This window comes from Dipodomys merriami, unplaced genomic scaffold (assembly GCF_024711535.1).
Source record: "Dipodomys merriami isolate MVZ:Mamm:240054 unplaced genomic scaffold, mDipMer1.0.p SCAF_8, whole genome shotgun sequence".
In the NCBI taxonomy this organism is placed as follows: domain Eukaryota; kingdom Metazoa; phylum Chordata; class Mammalia; order Rodentia; family Heteromyidae; genus Dipodomys; species Dipodomys merriami.
This window is the reverse complement of record NW_027206401.1, coordinates 34,104,484-34,123,892: the sequence shown is the minus strand read 5'-3', so window position 1 is coordinate 34,123,892 and position 19,409 is coordinate 34,104,484. Positions and strand designations below refer to the sequence as shown.

The following is a 19,409-nucleotide window of genomic DNA, read 5'->3' as shown; positions in this document are numbered from 1 at the left end:
GCGCTAGCCTTGAGCTGAAGAGTTCAGGCCCCACAACCAATGACACACACAAAAAAAAAAAAAAGAAAGAAAAGAAAAAAAAAGTACTGGTCACTTATGGGTCCAACGGTCAAATATACATCTGACCTCATTAATGTCTGTTCATCTCTTCTCCACTACTCAAAGCAGCCTCATTTCCTCAAGCAAAAAAGCAGCATTACATTTCAAGCAAGGCTTGGACAGAAGAGGAAGAGGTTCTGCAACATCAGCTTCAGTTCCTCATGTTGCCACCTGGTGGCGCCCCTAAAGTACAAAAGAGGCAAAGAGGGAGACTCAAGGCTCTGCAGGACACACCATTCCCCATCCCCTAAACTTCGTTATGTTTTGTGTAGGGTCAACCAGGGCCCATACTTTTTTTTCCTTTCCAAATAAAGCAGAAAAAAATAAATATTTAAGCCAGAGCATTAGGCTAAATGGTCCCCTAAAGTCTGAAGACCTGTGGCTAAAGTATGCTTGTACTCTTCAAAGCACTTTGGATGCTAAGGAAAAAGGGAATATGTTTCACCTAGCTTGCTGCAATAGTTACACTATACACGCAAATCTCATTGAAGTAGATGCCTACTTGGTTCAGTAAAGAAAGGTGTGCTGTATTGTTGATTATATAGGAAATGTGGTTTTAGATAGATAGATAGATAGATAGATAGATATAAAATATAGTTGGTTATTATAGGAAAATGTACCATGAAACTACATTGAAAGAAGCCACGAAGAATTGCCATGACTTTTAATGAAATGCCTTTTTTTTGGAGGGGGGGGTTCCGGTCATGGGGCCTGAACTCTGGGCCTGGGCACTGTCCCTCAGCTCTAATGAAATGCCTTTTTGAGTTCCTACTGCATACAGAGAGCTCCCTCAGGTGAAGGGGGATTGCACTAGTGGCAGGTACAGAAAATATGGGGAAAATTTGAAAATTCTAACCTGCTCTATCATTTCTGTCCCATACCTGACTTCTCCCTAAACGATCTCTTCTTCTCCATGACTAAGACCATTTTTATTTAGCATTGTGTACCTAACATCTCTGATCAGTTTTCAGTATTTCAGTTTTATGAAGCAGTTTATCTACTGCCTTACAAATTAAAAAAAAAAAGCGAAACAAATTACAAGACAGCAGGAGAACCAGAGGGAGGGAATCATCTTTCAAATTTCTGTATTCTGGCTTTGGCCCCAGAAGTCTTTGAATACTAGGGCTGGGTAACTAGAAACTTGGGAAGTTTCTAGTTTCTAATGGAATCTCTAGGTCTTAGATACACCTGTGAAATGGTGATCACAGAGTTGTACTCTGGGAATAATGAAAAACAATTGGTGCTTTCAAACAACGTACAGTTCGCTTCTCCACCTTTCTACCACAGAAGTACATAGCCTCCATGATTCCCTCTAGACTACATACTTGTGGAGGGGAAAGAGGCTAAATCACAAAATTAGTGTCATCTGTTAAATCTTAATGGCTTAGAGACAAAGATGATTTTTTAATATGGCCCAGTCTTCTTTGAGAAATTAAGATGAACCAAACACTGGTGGCTCGTGCTTGTAATCTTAGCTACTCAGGAGGCTGATTTGAGGATTGAGGTTTGAAGCCAGTCAGGGCAAGAAAAGTCCAGAAGACTCTTATCTCCAATTAACTACTAAAAACAAGCCAGAAGTAGAGGTGTGGCTCAAATGGTAGAGCACTAGCCTTGAGCAGGGTTAGCACCCAGGCCCTTAGTTCAAGCCCCAGGACCAGTACATTAAAAAAAAAAAAAATGATGAAGCCTGGCACCAGTGCCAGTGGCTCACACCAGTAATCCTTGCTACTTAGGAAGCTAAGATCTGAAGATCAAATTTCAAAGCCAACCCAGGCAGAAAAATCCTTGAAACTTCATCTTTAATTAACCAGCAAAAACAAAGCTGAACCAGAGGTATGACTCAAGTGGTACAGTACCATGGTAAGTAGAAAAAAAAAAAACCACAAGTAAACAGAGTGTGAAACCTGTGTTTAAACCCCATTACTCCATTACTAGGAGATGGGGGAGGGAGTGTTGGTGCTGAGGTGGGGGAGGGGGGCAAACAGAGACAGAGACAGAAGCTGAAAATATGTCTCACTTTTCAGCTTCATGTACTATTTTTAAATCTGATAGAAAAGAAGGGCGAAAGATTAGTATCTTGGCACAATATGCTAAGTTTACTCCCTATAGTGAATAAGAAACTTAATTTGAATAAGAAGAATAATAGAGCTATAAAACAAATCAATCGAATGTGATCAAGTTGGCTTGATTTGTGTTCTCTTTTTCTAAGCCTCTGTAATTTATGCTGACATTTCCTAATTTACAGGGGAGTTCACGTGTGAATTAGACATTTGGATTTTAAACACATTTTTCCCATGAAAACAAAGCTATTTATACATCTTGGCAAGGTGCCCAGGGTGGCTGTTTATAAAGGTTTAGCTAACCCATAATAGACCAAGAACCTTCATACATGGGATAACAATGGTTCTATTATTTGAGATGTATTCAGAATTTCAACCAGGGCTACTGGACTGTATCTCAAATGGGACAGGCAGTGAGAATTGTCCCAAATCAATAGTTCCTTCAATCTTGCACACACAAAAACAGACAGAGGAGGACTAGAAGTGTGGCCCAATGCTAATGTGTTTGCCTCACATACACAAGGCCCTGAGTTTCAAAAAATAAGATGGAGGGAAGAAATAGTTATAAGGTGAATAATAACAGTGGATGAAAAAAAGAAGTAGCATGGCCAGAGAAGTATATTTCCGTGGAGCCAATGAAGCCAAAGTTTAAGGCCCTTCCCTTACACATACAGAGCTCTAGAAGGAACTCCAGCAGTATACTGGTATGGACACATGTTTTTGTCAAATTTGCAACGTTAAGTCATGCCAATCATGAGCAGTTTAAGATTGCAGTCTTTTTCCACTCCTCTATCATACTTCCCCTATTGCTAGGTGATACTAGATTTAGCTAAAAAGTTAAATTTAGAAAAGGGATCTCTTCCTACCCATGAGCTCATTTTCTGTGGTTTCAGTTAGCTACAGTAAGTTGTAGTCCACACATATTAAATGTAAAACCATAGAAAATAATTTACAAATTTTAAATAACTTTTATTTTACGTCGTTGTTGTAGTTATTCTATTTTATTATCAGTTACCATTGTTAATCTTTTACTGTGCCTATTTTTTTAACTTAAAGTGCATTATAGGTACGTATGTACAGGAAAAGACAATATACATAGGATTCCATACTACTAGGCATCCATTTGAGGTCTTGGAATGTATCTCTCCAGAGATAAAGGGAGACTACTATATATATTAGGTTAAGTGGGAAACACAGATGTGGTTCACAGTCATTCTGAAAAATTCAGTTATTACCAGCTGTTCTGGTTTAAGACTTCCTTCTAAGAATATCCCAACTGCACACTAAGTCAACTCATTAAAACATGACATGTTTTTAAAGGTAAGACTGAGTGCCACTGCACCCAGTACTGAATTCCGTGAGTAGTGAAGGACAAACAAGGTTAAATTTAACAAGGTTGGAGATGTACAGAGCCAGAAACTAGTCTGCAAGAAACTTCTTCCAATTAAGACATGCAAAAACTTCTAATACATCCCAATAGGGAAGACATTAACAACAAACTACTTAATAAGACATGTTAATTAAAATCCAATTGTATTTTAGTACTATTCACTATAAATTTGAAATGCCTTGCAATTACATACAAAAGAAAACTTACAGCTCATATACAAAAGAAATTTGGGAAGACACTATTCCAAAGTTGACAGCAATTCTAAATTGTACATGGCATGAACAATGGAGAATTATGCAGAAGAGGACAGAGAAGGATTTAGAAACAACTATCAAGTTTTGGCTTAAAGTAAATAATAATTAACTGACATTAGGAATACAGGGGAAGAATTCAGATAGCAGGAATAGTAGTTAGTAGAAAAGCAGGCAGTTAGGGAATTGAGGCCTATACAGCTTGCAGATGGCAGGATAAACCGATAAACCAAAACCTGCCTGCAAATGAAAAGGAGGCAAGAGGCTACAAAAGAACAAAGAAGAAGGACTAAAAAGAATAAGGAAGTAAGGACAGGACTTAAACTAAGTCTTTGGTGCCAGGACCTTATAGGAAACTGCAAAGAGACCCACCAATCAGAACGCCATCTTCAAGGACTCCCAATTCTTCCTATTCAATCCAAGGCCAATCTCTGTAACCCTCAAGACAAGGCAAGATGGCTGACATGGGCTGAAGTGCTATCATCCTGTGGCATGTCTGACTCTCCTTTCTCTGCCATATAAACTTTTCTAATAAACTTTCTTATCACCTTTACAGTGTCCTCCTCTTGCTTGAATTTTCTTGGCAGACTCAAGATGAAATAAAGATACTGGTTCTAACTGGTGCCATCTTGGCACTGGCGTGGGTGGTAGGGAATTGGGTCTAACTGGCACCAACTTGTCTTCTTGGTGGATGAAGGTGAAGTCCCACACCCTGGTGATGGGACTTCACACCCTGGTGATGTCTGAATTCCTAAAAGTAGGGGCAGTTCCTGCCAGTCCTGTGCCATGAACTTCCAAGGCTCTCTCTCTTGAGCTCCCTGTGACCCTGCCCTCTGACCATGACCCTATTTAGACTCTGACCAGCTCAGCCACTATTTTGCATCATGCTATTTTGCGCCATGCATCGTGTCTCCTAACTTATCAGGTCACTATGGTCTCCCTCTTCAGCTCTCTATTAGAGTTGGGCAGGTTTTTTTTGAGGTTGTTTTCTGCTCTTTCTATGCCTTGCTACCCTCATGGCTCAATTTTCTAACAGTATTAAGTATATTTGAGAATGCAAGTTTTGGGCGACATGTATCAGCTCGCAGTCACTGCCTTTATAAAAAAGAATCCCAATTTGATCTCTCAAAATGTGGCTTCTCTGTATCTCATGATCAATTCCTGTATAACAAAGAACTGGGGTCAATTTAGCTGTCCTAAAGTTCTGGTAACATAAGAGTGCCTTGCCAGGATATTAGGGATTATTACATACGTCTCTTTCTCATGCAGTTTCTTCAATAGGTAACAGTAGTTTTGTTTTTCACAAGTTGAGTTTGAGCTTCAAAGGAAACAGTTTGCTGGGTGCTGGTGGTTCATGCCTATAATCTTAAACTACTCAGGAGGCTGACATCTGATGTTCAAGGTTTGAAGCCAGCCAGGGCAGGAAAGTCTGTGAGACTCTTATCTCCAATTAACCACCAAAAAACCAGAAGTGGTTCTGTGGCTCAAAGTAATAGAGTCCTAGCCTTAGCAGAAAAGCTCAGGGATAGGACCCAGGCCTTGAGTTCAAGCCCCACAACTGACCCAAAAAAAAAAAAAAAGGAACAGCAAGCCGGTTAGGGTTAGATATACAGATGTGCAAGCTAGCAAGAACTAATAGAGCCTGGGAGTAAATGGCTAGCCCTGGGTGATGGAGAGAAATGATGGAGTGGAACACTGAAAACACAGTATATTTAAGGGGCTAGAAGAAAGCGGAGGCTTTTAAAACAATAACAAGAAATGACTCAAAAGAAAAGAGGGAAACTAGAGGAATCTAGTGTCCCTAAAGCCACACAAACAGTGAGTTTTAAGGGGGTGGTCAACAGTGGCAGCTACTTCAGAGAGATCATATTAGAATAAGGACTTCAAAGTGTCAATTCATTTGGGCACTTCTCTGATAGCTACAGTTAAATGGCAAGGGTTGGGAGCTAGATTACAGTGTAGTGAGAGTAAAGAATTCTAGGCCTTACAAAAGAGCTATCCCAGTCCCTTAATCCATAAAAGACAATTGATAGAATTGAAGTTTCTACAAATACCTTGCAGAACCTCAGGCTCACAATAAGGGGTTCAAAGTAAGGGAAGACTCATTTGCATCACACTGGCCAGGCAGGGCCTCAGCCCTCAACTTTCCTCTTCTCCACAACCCCACAATTACAACATAAGAGGACTGGGTTCTTTGTTCTTCCTCAATGCCTGTAACCCAACAAAGAGTCTCCCATAGATGAAAACCCAAAGTCCAAAGAGGTGGCAGGAGCAGAGTGCAGAGAGCCATGTGGGTAGTGAGGTGAAGGATAAGCAGTAGAAGACATGGGAAAGAAGGAGGTTGGTAGAATTACCAGGCAATTATTTTAATTTCAGTATAAGCTTACTGGTGGCAGGGACAGTCAATGCTTTACTGTTTTGATTCTGTATATTTCTATAAACAGAATTAACCAGAATCTTAATTTATATTTACATGACAAATTTCTAATGTCATAAACTTCTGAAAAATGAAGCTGAGAAGTACTCTTATTCATTGCATTGAGTTTCAAGTGTATAAAATTTTATTTGTTTATTTTTTGTCAGTCTTGGGGCTTGAACTCTGGGCCTGGAGGCTGACCCTGCACTCTTCAGCACAAGGCGAGCATTCTACCACTTGAGCTACAGCGCCACTTCTGGTTTTCTAGTGGTTTATTGGAGATAAGAGTCTCACCGACTTTCCTGCCTGGGATGGCTTTGAACCACGATCCTCAGATTGCAGCCTCTTGAGTAGGTAGGATTACAGGCGTGAGCCACCGGTGCCTGGCTACTAAGTGTATAAAATTTTAAAGTCAAATTTATTTTGTAGAGGAGGAATGATTCAATTTCTAACACTTTCTAATACTTATGGCAAACAGAGAAGCATAAATTTCTGGGTCTGGGAAGGTGGCTCAGTGATAGAGGGCTTGCCTTGCATGCATGAGACTCTGGGTTAGATTCCTCAGCACCCCATAAGCAGAAAAAGCCAGAAGTGGAGCTCAAGTGGTAGAATGCTAGCCTTGAGCTGAAGAGCTGAGTGAGGGACAGTGCCCAGGCCCCACGACCAAAAAAAAAGTATAAATTTCCTAGCAAGAGATGAATTTCAGGCAGAGGATGAAAATTTCAAATGTATCCAAGATCTTCAGATTGTACAAGATTTTAAAAATTTAGTTTTTTTGTTTTTCAAATAGGTTCCTATAGCCGGGCGCTGGTGGCTCACGCCTGTAACCCTAGCTACTCAGGAGGCTAAGATCTGAGGATCACGGTTCAAAGCCAGCCCAGGCAGGAAAGACTGTGAGACTCCTATCTCCAATAATCACCAGAAAACCGGAAGTGGCGCTGTAGCTCAAGTGGTAGAGCGCTTGCCTTGAGCTGAAGAGCTGAGGGACAGCGCCCAGGCCCAGAGTTCAAGCCCCATGACTGACAAAAAAAAAAAAAAGAAACAAATAGGTTCCTATTCATCTTGAATTTCTAAATTATCCGTGTGCTCCTACAAATAAACCATGAAGAAAGCATGGACAAGTTGCTATCAAAGGAATAATTTTACTTGATGTTTCTAGTAATACCAAAGTGTAAACAAATTGACAATATTACATATCAAGGTTGTTATCTCCTTGGTTCACTAATGCTTAAGTAGCCAGAAATAGAATTGGGTAGCCAGAAGCATAAGGTAACTTCCTCAAACCCTTAGAAAGTTTGGTCTTAATTTCAAAAACACTGTTACATATAAAAAATTATCATGTAAAATCAATATGTTGATGAGTATTTTTGTTACTTTAGTTTTTGTAATTTTTTTTCTGTATTAACTGGTTAGAAAAAGCAGACAGTCCTTGATAACAAATACTTCTTTATGCAAACCAGAGCATGCTTTAAATGTCAATAGCCAACAAAACAAAACAAAACAGCAAAACAACAAAAAACAACAGGCTGGCGGTGGCTGAGATCTGAGGATTGAGGCTCAAAGCCAGGCCAGATAGGAAAAGTCCATGAAACTCTAATCTCTAATTAACCATATAAAGCCATCAGTGGAGCTGTGGCTCAAGTAGTAGAATGTTAGCCTTGAGTAAAAGTACCCTGTAGTAAGACAGCAGTGCCCAGGCCCTGTAGTTTAAAAAAAATTTTTTTTTTAAATGTAATCACTTAGAGAAAAAGCAAAAATCACAATGAATAATTACATTGAAAAATAAATTCACTTTTGTCATAGAGTATTAAAATCGCATTATGTAATTTGTTTTTTAAAATGATTTTTAGAGGGCTGGGGCAATAGCTTAAGTGGCAGAGTGCCCTGGAGTGTGAGGACCTAGATTACATCTTCAACGCACAATTTTTTTTCTTTTAGTATGTTAAGGTTCTCAGGTAACAGGTAACTTTAGTCACATTTACATATCTTCGGATTCTCACAAATAAGTAGAGAGGTAGGCTACTATTATAACCCAAGGAACTCATGGTTAGTGATTTCAGTAAACTGACATTTCTAGGAACACAAAGTACCTAGAACTATGGTTTAAATGTCTATAGTGTTTGTGTCTCACATTCTAATTCAGATATTGAAAGCTGACCCTCCCTCTACGGTACAGGAGGTGTTTAGTGTATGTGGGTATGCCCCATTTAGGGCATGAATGGCACCAGTCCCATTACAAGAGACTCCAGAGAGCAGCACCTTTCAGCATGCGAGACAAGTAAGAAGTCATTGTCTGTGAAACAAACAAAACTAGCCATACACCAAACATACTGGTGTCTGGATCTTGGACTTTCAACATCCATGACTGTGAGATATAATTCTGTGTCACCATTTAAGTTACCCGTTTATAATCTCTACTTAGAGCAGGCCAAGACACCAGGCTCTTTTATTGTTGCTCACAACATATGTATCCTCCAGGCCACTATGCACATGAGGATATAGTCTATGACGTGAATTACTGACAGTCTACAATGGATCTCATTCTAGTATGGATAACGTGGCTAAATCAGTGAAGAGATTCTCTTCCTCTCCCACCAATATAATATGTAAGAGCATTACGGGTATAGAATTGTCCATTTCTCAAAGTTCCCCTCACAGTCTACAGTGTCCTACAATTGGTAATTTAGAGGAAATTTCAGAGACCATAAATAGCATATGGCTACTTAATGGTTGAGTGGAGAGTAGGATCCAGGATTCCAATTTCCCATTATGGCTTACACAGACAATAGCAGCATACCAAAGAAGCAGCTACGAAGCCAACAATAAACTGAGAGCACACACTGGGAGTCCAGTGGAAAAATAGCTAGTTCTTTGTCTCTAAGTTGTTTTCTAAAGTATTCTAAAGTTTACTCAGAAAGCCCAAGCAAAAAAGAATGGCGGTACTCTAACCATAGTTGTGCACACAATCATGCTGGTACATGTTTTTAAAGGGGGAAAATCCCAAAGCAATAAAATAGCCATGTCCCTGAAGGGCCTACAATACTAATAAAAGTCTAAAAATATGAACGCAGATTTTTTTTCAAGGTGGTTAATGACAGCAGCCCATTAGAAAAACACGTAGTCCATAAATTTAATGTAAACAAAGTATTTAACCAAAATGGCAACATCAAAAATGATAAGCCACAAAAGCTTCAAAATTAAACAGAAGTGACCTTTAGAATAAATATTTGCCTTGAATTCTAAGGTAAATGGCAGTGCCTTATTAGATGAATAGTCTTCACAATGCTTTCAGAAATAAGGCTTGAACTTGCAATAAAGACAGTGTTTTATTGCTCCACAATTATGTATAAAGTGCAATATTTCTATATTTTCATAACTTTTTTTTTTTTGGTCAGTTGTGGGGCCTGAACTCTGGGCCTGGGCACTGTCCCTCAGCTCTTCAGCTCAAGGCTAGCACTCTACCACTTGAACCATAGTGCCACTTCCAGCTTTTTCTGCTTATGTGATGCTGAGGAATCAAACCCAGGGCCTCATGCATGCAAGGCAAGCACTCTACCACTGAACCACCTTCCCAGCCCCTCATAACACATTTTATCTGCATAATCTTTAGCAATAAAAAAGGACTATGGCCAGGCACAGGTGACTCCTATCTGTAATCCAAGCTACTCAGGAGTCTGAGATCTTAAAATCACAGATAAAATGGCAAGAAAAGCCCATGAGACTTTTAACTTTTACCTCTGATTAGAAAACAAAAAGGCAAAAGCAGAGCTATGGCTCAAGTGGTAGATTACTACCCTTAAGCAAAAAAGCTCAGAGACAACACCCAGGCCCTAAGTTCAAGCTCCAGGACCAGTACCCAAAAAACAAACAAACAAAAAGGACTATTATTTTAACTCAATATAATTTTGCTCATAGCTCTCTCCTTCATTATAATCATTAAGTGATTTTTAGTACCTAGTTTTCTCCTTAAACCCCCAAAGTATCAATTTTCTCTATGCTGAGTTTCTAAAAAACAAAGTGCAGGGCTGGGAAGTTGGCTCAGTTGGCTCAGTGGTAGAGCGCTTGCCTTGCATGCATGAGGCCCTGGGTTCAATTCCTTAGCACCACATAAGCCAAAAGAAAAAAGCCGGAAGTGGTGCTGTGGCTCAAGTGGTAGAGCGCTAGCCTTGAGCAGAAGAGCTGAGGGACAGCGCCCAGGCCCAGAGTTCAGGCCCCACGACCAGACCCAAAAAAAAAAAAAAAAACAAAGTGCATTACAATTTGGCCAATAATAGGAGCTAAAATTTATTGAGAGCATCCCATGTACCATACCTGTGCCACCAGTGTTATATATGTTCTTATTTAATCTTCAAACACAAACTCAAAGAAAAATCAACTAAGTCAACCAGCAAGAAAGTGGCAGAACCTAAACTCAAATTCAAGTACAACAGTTCCTCTTAGCACAGGAGTACATTCCAAAACCCCAACAAATGCCTAAACTGAAGATAGTGCCTAGACCCATTGTATATTTTTCTTAAACATGCATACCTCAGATAAAAGTTGAATTTACAAATTAGGCAAGTAAAGCATTAACAATAACAAGATATAACAATATAATATACTGTAATAAAAGTTACACAAATGTGCATGTGCTTTTTCTCTCTCAAAACATATTACCTTAGCGTACTCAGCCTTTGAGACCATGGCTGAACACAGATGTAGAAACCTGTGTGAAAACACAGAAAATAAAGCTGCCAGTTGGGGAGGACTGGACACCAGAGATACTTCTGGATAGTGTGTTGTTGCTAACTCAGAAGCATACATTCAAGTCATGGAGCACCAGAAATGACTGAAAGAATATCAAGGATCAAGCCTAAAGGAACCCAAGAATATACAATAGTGTTCTATAGGTCTTCTATATCTCATTTTCAGAAAAATATATAAACATGAGAGCAATTCCTGGTCAGTTAAAAAAAAATTCATGTCAACATCATTCTTTAGAAAGTGCAGAGTGACTCTTAACTTTTTTTGGAAACTTCTTCCTCAAGATTCACATGTAAACTTTTGCATTGTTACAGACAGGTCAGATACCTAGAGTCCATCTACTCTTTTAGAGTCCCTATTTGATTGGGCTAACTCAAGTGCAGGCGAAAGTGCAATTGTTTCAAATATTAGCATAACTCTGGTCAGGTAAATAATTCTAACTTCAGTGCTTCTAAAGATCTTCCATAAAGAACAAAAGAAAAGGAGACAAGTTCAGCCGCCACCATTGATACACGTACCGTTTTCCTATGCAATTCTTGTCATTCAGGCCACCGACCTTGTTTATGGCAGACCAGGCTGTGAGGGCCACGTATGGCAGAGAGGCAGCTTGAGTATGGGTGAGGGATTTGGGCTTGAAAGAAACCTAGATTTGAAGAGGAAAAACAAAAATGAGGGACTTGCAAATCTATTAACACAATTAAGCACTTCGTAGGAGTCCAATTATCCTCAGACATAAATATAACAGACTTCCAAAGTTCAGTGTTTGTTGCACAATGTATTTCAAGATTATTTCTAAAAAATATTCTCCAAAGCTGGGTGCCAGTGGCTCACACCTATAATCATAGCTACTCAGAAGGCTGACAGCTGAGGATCACAGTTTAAAGCCAGACTGGGCAGAAAAGTCTGTGAGATTCTTATCTCCAATTAACCACCAGAAAACCAGAAGTGGCACTGTGGCTCAAAGTGTTAAGAGTGATAGCTTTGAGTGAAAAAACTCAGAGACAATGCCCAGACTCTGAGTTCAAGCCCCACAACTGACAAAAAAAAATCTCCAAATAGCTCTTCACCTGCCTCACAGAGATACTGTACTGTTTGACTACATTATTAGTTACTGTACTGTTTATAAAAAGATTATATGTAATAATCCCATTAGACCAGACTATTCTCAGACAAAAATCTAGTTAAACTTTCAACCCTCATAAACACATTCCAATTTGTTTATGCAATCAATTGTTTCCTTCACTCCCATTTTCTGGAAAGTAAACTTTCTAGGCCTTCTCCAATCTCAGTAACACCCTTTGACCTCTTCCAAGATCCCTTCTGTAGCCAGTTTCCTCAATGCTAACCCTTTCTAGTCAAACATAGATGCTCTACCACTTGAGTGTCCCCAGTCAGATATATTTGAGAGCAGTTTTTTCTTTGTTTCTGCTTTTGTTTTTGCAGTACTGAGGGATCCTCTACACTTGAGCCAGGGCACCCTCTACACATGAACTACGCTCCCAGAGTTTTTGTTGTGATATGGCTTAATTTTGCCTGAGCTTCTTCTCAACTCTTCATTCTCCTGCCTTTGCTTCCTGAATAGTTTGTTAATTATAGCCCTGCAACACCCTGCTAGCCTTAGACTCCTGTGTTTAAAGTGATTCAAAACAACTTGACACTTCCATGCCTAAATGTGACTAATCCATACTCTCTTGGGCACATTTGGTTTCACTGTTTATATGAAGCAGAGTAAGTAACACAGCAGTATTCTAGACCTCATATCACATCTCCTCTTCATTAGGCAAAGATAACTGCTCTGGTAGGCAGTGCTAGTGAGTCATACCAAATCCTTAGTCTTTCAAAAATTCATTTGTTTTAGCTCCCTCAAAACTTACCATAAAACACAAACCTGACCTGAAAACAAGCAATCATTTCAAAGATATGTCAGTTTGTTTTTAGATTTTTCTAATGGCATTTCAGCAAAGATGTTGAGTTACCTCATTCCCACTGACTACAACAAATTCTGAGAGGGTGCCTTGTTTCCAAGGAGGAACTGCAGCCCAGACCTGAAACACAACAGACATACAACCTTCGTCAGAGGCATGGAAATGTTATGACCAAAAGTAAGGGTGAAGGTGCTCCTATTCTCTGTGAACGATATACAAAAAGAATTAGCACTACATGATAAAAACAAATTAGGAGTTTGCATTGATCAGGTAAAACTACACTGAAAGCAGAGGCCACTAACTACTAACAGACTGTGGCACTAACTACTCAAGAGTTCCAGTAAGATCCTAGTCTTTGAGATTTGAATCCTGGCTCAAGCACTGCTTAGCTCTGGAACTTTTTATAGCATGGCTCCTTCATCTGTGTACTGGGCCAAGTACCATCCATCTCACAGGGATTAGTTACTGTTCTCATGAACTCATTACAATCTCTTGTCACAAATGTTCAAAGTGACAAGTGACAGGAAACTATAACAAATGTTAGCTATTTTAAGATTATCTAATCTACAGGTAGAAATTGTCACTTAAAGGCCCTTCCAACAAAAACAAAGTAGCTCCAATTTTAAAGTCTTAGTTGTTTTGTTTTGCTTTGTTAGTGGTACTTGGGCTTGAACTCAGGGCCTTGAACTTGCAAAGACAGATGCTCTACCACTTGAGCCATGTCTCTAGTCATTTTTCACTTTTTTAGTTTTTTGGAGGGTTTTTTTTTTGTGTGTTTTATATAAGAGCTGACTTAAAGACCACAATCCTGTGCCATTACACACACACACACACACGTCACATCACATCACATCCACTTGTTGGTTTCAAGACTCACCCAGTCCTGTGATCCATAAGCATTCCATTTAGACAGATCAAGTTTTCTAATGGTAGTCAAGCTATTTTTAATTATTTGAAAAGCATAACAGCAAAGTCAAGAATACTGACCAAGGCTCAATACATTTACAGAAAAGAAGAAAAGTGGCCAGTGGTGTAGACGTACTTCCCAAAGAGGCAGAAGGATATTTGCACATTTAGAATGAGGGAATAAAAAATAAGAAATAAGGAATAAAAGGTTTAACACAGCCGGGCGCTAGCGGCTCATGCCTGTAATCCTAGCTACTCAGGAGGCTGAGATCTGAGGATCACGGTTCAAAGCCAGCCTGGGCAGGAAAAGCTGTGAAACTCTTATCTCCAATAAACCACCAGAAAACCAGAAATGGCGCTGTGGCTCAAGTGGTAGAGCACTAGGCATGAGCTGAAGACCTGAGGGACAGTGCTCAGGCCCAGAGTTTAAGCCCCGTGACCAACAACAACAAAAAAAAAGGTTTAACACACCTCATCTCCAGGCTTGAAGTACTTCACGTCCAGTCCACACTCCATCACCACACCAGAGACATCCCGACCCAGAGTCAGGGGAAATTCCTCTCCTCTGGTTCCTATGTGTAAAGGATCACGCTTCATATTCAAAGCTGTTGCTCCATAGCCACCTACAAACCACAATTTAGCCATTTACTCTGAAAGCAAGAGCAATATGATCTTTAAATAACTACAGGACACAGGCCAAGAACAATGTTAGCATCTTAAGATGTAGATTATAAATGGATTAAAATTTTATAACTTTTTGACACCACACAGGAAAACATAAAAACAATGGGACATTTTATTTAAAGAAAAATACTTTGATAATCACAATCACTTATAAACTGAAGCCACCATTGCTTAAAATCTCTTTGAAACAGACTGTAAAACTGTCCAGAACTTTTAGTGATATTGATCTGGTCAAGAAGCTCAGTAATATATTGTTTTCCTAGCATGCCTGAGGTCCTGGGCTCAATTTCCAGCACCATAAATAAATAAATACTAAGAGCTTCTAGTATTGTGTGTATATACACACACATATGTATATGCGTATATATGTACATATACTTTGTCTCTGAAGATGGTTCTTTACTAATTTATTAATTTGTGGACTTTTTTTTGTCATCTAGCCCAGGCTGTCCTTGAACTCGAGATCCTCTAGTCCCCATCTCTGTGTTTCTGATTATTGGCTGTACCATCAGGCCTGGCTCATTTATGAACTTTTCTCTGTGTATGTGCACGCACATATGCAATCCTGGGACTTGAATTCAGACCCTGGGTGCCAACACTGAACTTTTTGTTTTGCTCAAGGCTAGCACTCTACCACTTGAGCCACAGCACTACTTCCAGTTTTTTTGTTAATTGGAACTGCTCCAGTTGACTCCAAACTGCCATCCCCAAATCTCAGCTGCCTGAGTAGCTAGAATTACAGGCATGAGCCACCAACACCCTGCTCGTTCATGAACATTTTAAATAACAAAAATATGTGGTGCCAAGTCTGGTAAAGAACACAAATGTTAAAATATTAATATTAATACTAAAAGTTAATGAATAAACAAGGCATGACTATAAAGTACTGGCACTGATTTGTAAGTTCTCATCTCCTAAAAGTCTTTCCAGAAAAATGACTTTAGATTCAGCACTGAGATTCCTGACTGGAAAAGAGCCACTGGGATGTGTCGGTTCTGATGCCATAAATCAGGTCAGCTGCTTTACTCTACATATCCTACATAAATGTCAGTTTCAAAAAGCTGAAAATAATTTCAATTTTTTTTGGTTCTCTATCAGCAATAATACAAAGTAGTTTATTATGTAACTTCAATATATAAGATGACTTTTCAAAGACTTAGAAGTATCTTTCTTCTGCTCAACTTGTTTCTGAGTGTCTTCTTTCTATGGTAGGCCCTCCAGAGTCATATGCTTCTCTTTGCCCAGCAACATGTGTCTGATGACTTTCCTACCCTTTAAGTCTCCCCTTGCCCCTTACTCATCCTGGGGGCAGTGTCACACTACACATCAAGGACAAAAAGCATCCAGCCAAGGGGCCTAGAGGGCCTGCCCAGTGAGGAGAGAAATATCCCAAAAGCCAAATGGTCAAGGAGGTCCTTGAAAGATGCCAAACGCATTAGGTTTGCAAATCAGGTCAACAGCAGCTAAGGGGCTTAAAAAAAAAAAACAGTCCAACAATATATAGACTTAGATAGGAATACCTGTTCTGATGAGGTGCTTGAGAGAAAATGGGAAGACTGTGTGAAGATTCAACTCTCTCAAACAGATCTGTTAAAAGGGAAACAAAAATAAAGCAGTAGCTGGGCAGGACAGAGCAGGACAGGGCAGGAAGGGGGACAGGACGGAGGGAGAGTTTTTCAGTGATTTTCCCTCCTCTCAGAGGGAGAAATGATAGCAAATGTGTGTGTGACGTGAATAATCCAGAAGAAAAGAAGAAATTTAAAGAGGTAGAAGAGAATTGGTAAAATGATAGCCCAGGGTAAGAGAGAGGGGTTGGGATCAAGAACACAAGCAGAAGGCTGGCCCTAGATGGATGGCAGCAATGACAGTCCAGCGGCAAAAGGCAAAGTAAATACAGAGAGAGCTGCTGACAGGTGGATTAGCTTGCAAAAGTTGTTTTTCTAATGAAAAACCAAGGCACATTGGAGAAAGTGTTTGAAAGCTGAGACAGTCCCAGAAAAATCTAAGCTGAGAAATCATTATGCCAGCATGACACAACTACCATCTGGAGAGTTCAGACTGTATCTATCAGAGGGAGTAGAGGGTGGGAGTTGTGGTGTAGGGAAGAGGGGAGAAACTTTACATGTGAGATTCATAAAGATTACAAATTCACTTTTCCTGTCTCACATTCCTTTCATTGCTAAGAGAAACAATTACTCACTGAAACTATGTTATATGGTTTGAGCAACAGCAGTGGGCATTAAGCTATATCAAAGTTCGGCTGTTTCAGAGCTGCAAAAAGGTTTCAGTTCTCTTTAGGGTTCTGAGCCAGGAAAGCTAGGATGTTTATTAACTATTCTTTGTAACCGTAATATACTAATGCATCAAGTGTAGCCATGACACACTGGTACTATCCCAACTGGCCCCATATCCAGAAGGCAGCTAGCCGGTAGTTGCTGCTTGGTGAGAATGAATAGGGCTCCTAAGAGTTTCTTCTTATTGACAGAGGTTTCACTTGTTCAGAGTTGGGTTGATTTGGAAAAATAAAAATCAATAAATCTGTCAGCAGCTTCAAAGACTTTATTTCCACTAAAGAAACTAAGTTTTGTTGATGTTATGCTGTATTTTTTAATTTCCTCATTTTTCTAGTCCTTTCTAACAGTTATTATTTTAATCCAACAGTAGCAATCTTTAGAAAACAGCCAGCCATCACCTTTCAAAATAAAGTACACACACTGTGCTTTCTTGTCAAGACAAGTAATTGCTTCTGAGAGTTTTACAATCTTCTACTAATTATTTTATTTCCCCAAGCTACCATCTGCAAAAACAATAACACTTTCTTGAAAAGAATCCATGGACAGTAGGATAACTTGCAAATAGTACTCCCAGATAAGTCACAAAACACCAACCTATCTCAAGAATACTCAATAAAAGTAAAATATATGCTGAATAACAACCAAGGAAGTCCAAATGCAGCTCTTCTACTGAGATAAAAACATTAACACAACACACATCGTGTAAATGCATCCTGTAAAACAAAAGTGCCTTCAAGCCCATTGTAAAAAGAATACAGAATAAAAAATAGCAATGATTACTTCAAAACAAAACAAAACTACAGTTGGAAATGCAGCTTCATGGTAATTTGCTTGGCATGCTCAAGGCCCTGGGTTCAATCCTCAACAGCACAAAAGAAAAAATAGACTTCATGAGACAAAAATGAGTATTTCAATTTTCATTCTTGTTCATTAGAGATAAGATTCTAACTTTCCTGCCCAGGCTGGTTTCAAACCGCGATCCTCAGATCTCAGCCTCCTGAGCAGCTAGGATTACAGGAGTAAGCCACACTTGCATATGGCCTCAATTCACTCTGTGTGGTGTGTGGTGTATGTGTGTGGTGTGTGGTGTGTGTGTGTGGTGTGTGGTGTGTGTGTGGTGTGTGGTGTGTGTGTGTGTATGTGTGTGTGTTGTGGGCCTTGAACTCTGGGCCTGGGTGCTATCCCTGAGCTCTTCAGCTCAAGGCAAGAACTCTACCACTTAAGCCACAGTGCTACTTTGGTTTTCTGGTGGTTAATTGGAGATTAGAGTCTCATGGACTATCCTGCTCAGGCTGGCTTTGAACACTGATCCTCAGATCTCAGTAGTTAGGATTACAGGCATGAGCCATGGTTGCCCAGCTTTCAATTTACTCTTTTTTTTGGGGGGGGGGTCCAGTTGTGGGGCCTGAACTCTGGACCTGGGTGCTGTCCCTCAGCTCTTCGGCTCAAGGATAGCACTCTACCACTTGAGCCACAGCGCCACTTCCGGCTTTTTTTTTCTGCTTATGTCGTGCTGAGGAATCGAACCCAGGGCCTCAGGCATGCAAGGGAAGAGCTGTACTCCTGAGCCACCTTCCCAGCCCTCAATTCACTTTTCATAGAGCCTTCTAACCACAAACATTTTAAGACTCCAAAGTCTTCCTCTAAACCTCTTCCCCAAAATACATAAATGTGCAATATAATTATTCTCAGATTGTCTAGTCCAGTGCTATCCAATAGAAATATCACAAGCTACAATACATACTTTTACACTGAATTAATTTATTTTGGGATTATTTCACTCAAAATATCCACAACACTGTCATGTAATCAATATTTAATTTTTGTATTTTAAGATGAGGATCACCATGTAGCCCAAGTGGCCTGAAATTTTAAATTCTCTGACCTCTACCTCCCAAATGCTGGTATTATAGCCATGTAACAACTTTTGAGGGGGTGGGGAAGGGATGTTGCTTTTTTTAAGTGCTAGGGATGTAGCCCACCATCTTCTCTGCAAGGTAGGCACGTCCTATACAATCGGGTTATACCTCCTAACAAATTATAGCCAGCTTCATGGCAGTGAATGTTCATTTCTCTAAACCAGAACTTCGAGTTTGTTATGCCCTAGTCTTTTCAAGGAGTCCAAGAAGTTCTTTCCTTCTCAAAAATCTATCTTTGGGCAACAGATTGAATACAGAAGTACTTATGAAAATAAGTAGACAGCAAAGAGATATGGAAAGCTGTAAATAAAAATGCTACCCTTTCATTAAATTTTCTCATTTTACAAAACAGTTTTTTCACTATAACTTTTTTTTTTTTTTTTTAATGCTACGGACATTTGAACTGGCTTTGTGCTTGCTAGGCAGATGCTCTACTGCTTAAGCCAAGACTGTCCATTTTTTTGCTACAGTTACTGTTGAGATAAGTATGGTATTTCAGCCCCAGCCAGTCTAGCCCATGATCTTCCTAATTTATACCTTCTGACGTGGCTGGGATGACAGGCACTTGCCATCAAACCCAGTTTTTCTGTTGAGATGGGATCTTGCAATTTTTTTTTTAACCTGAATTAGCCTATAACTGTGAGCCTTCCAATCTCAGCCTCCTGAGTACCTAGCCACCACCAGTACCTAGCTTCATTATGACCTCTTTGATAGTAAAACTC

The 19,409-nt window shown here is 39.7% G+C and overlaps 1 protein-coding gene across 1 annotated transcript in view; it reads right to left on the bottom strand.

Moving 5' to 3' along the window:
- Positions 1-19,409, bottom strand: part of Rtn4ip1 (reticulon 4 interacting protein 1) — a 48,380-nt gene that overhangs the window by 25,890 nt on the left and 3,081 nt on the right. The window contains exons 2-4 of the mRNA XM_070010180.1: positions 14,262-14,413; positions 12,936-13,004; positions 11,478-11,602 (exon numbers count right to left, since the gene is read on the bottom strand). Of these exons, the coding sequence (XP_069866281.1) occupies positions 11,478-11,602; positions 12,936-13,004; positions 14,262-14,413 (346 nt within the window). The remainder of the gene's footprint in view (positions 1-11,477; positions 11,603-12,935; positions 13,005-14,261; positions 14,414-19,409) is intronic.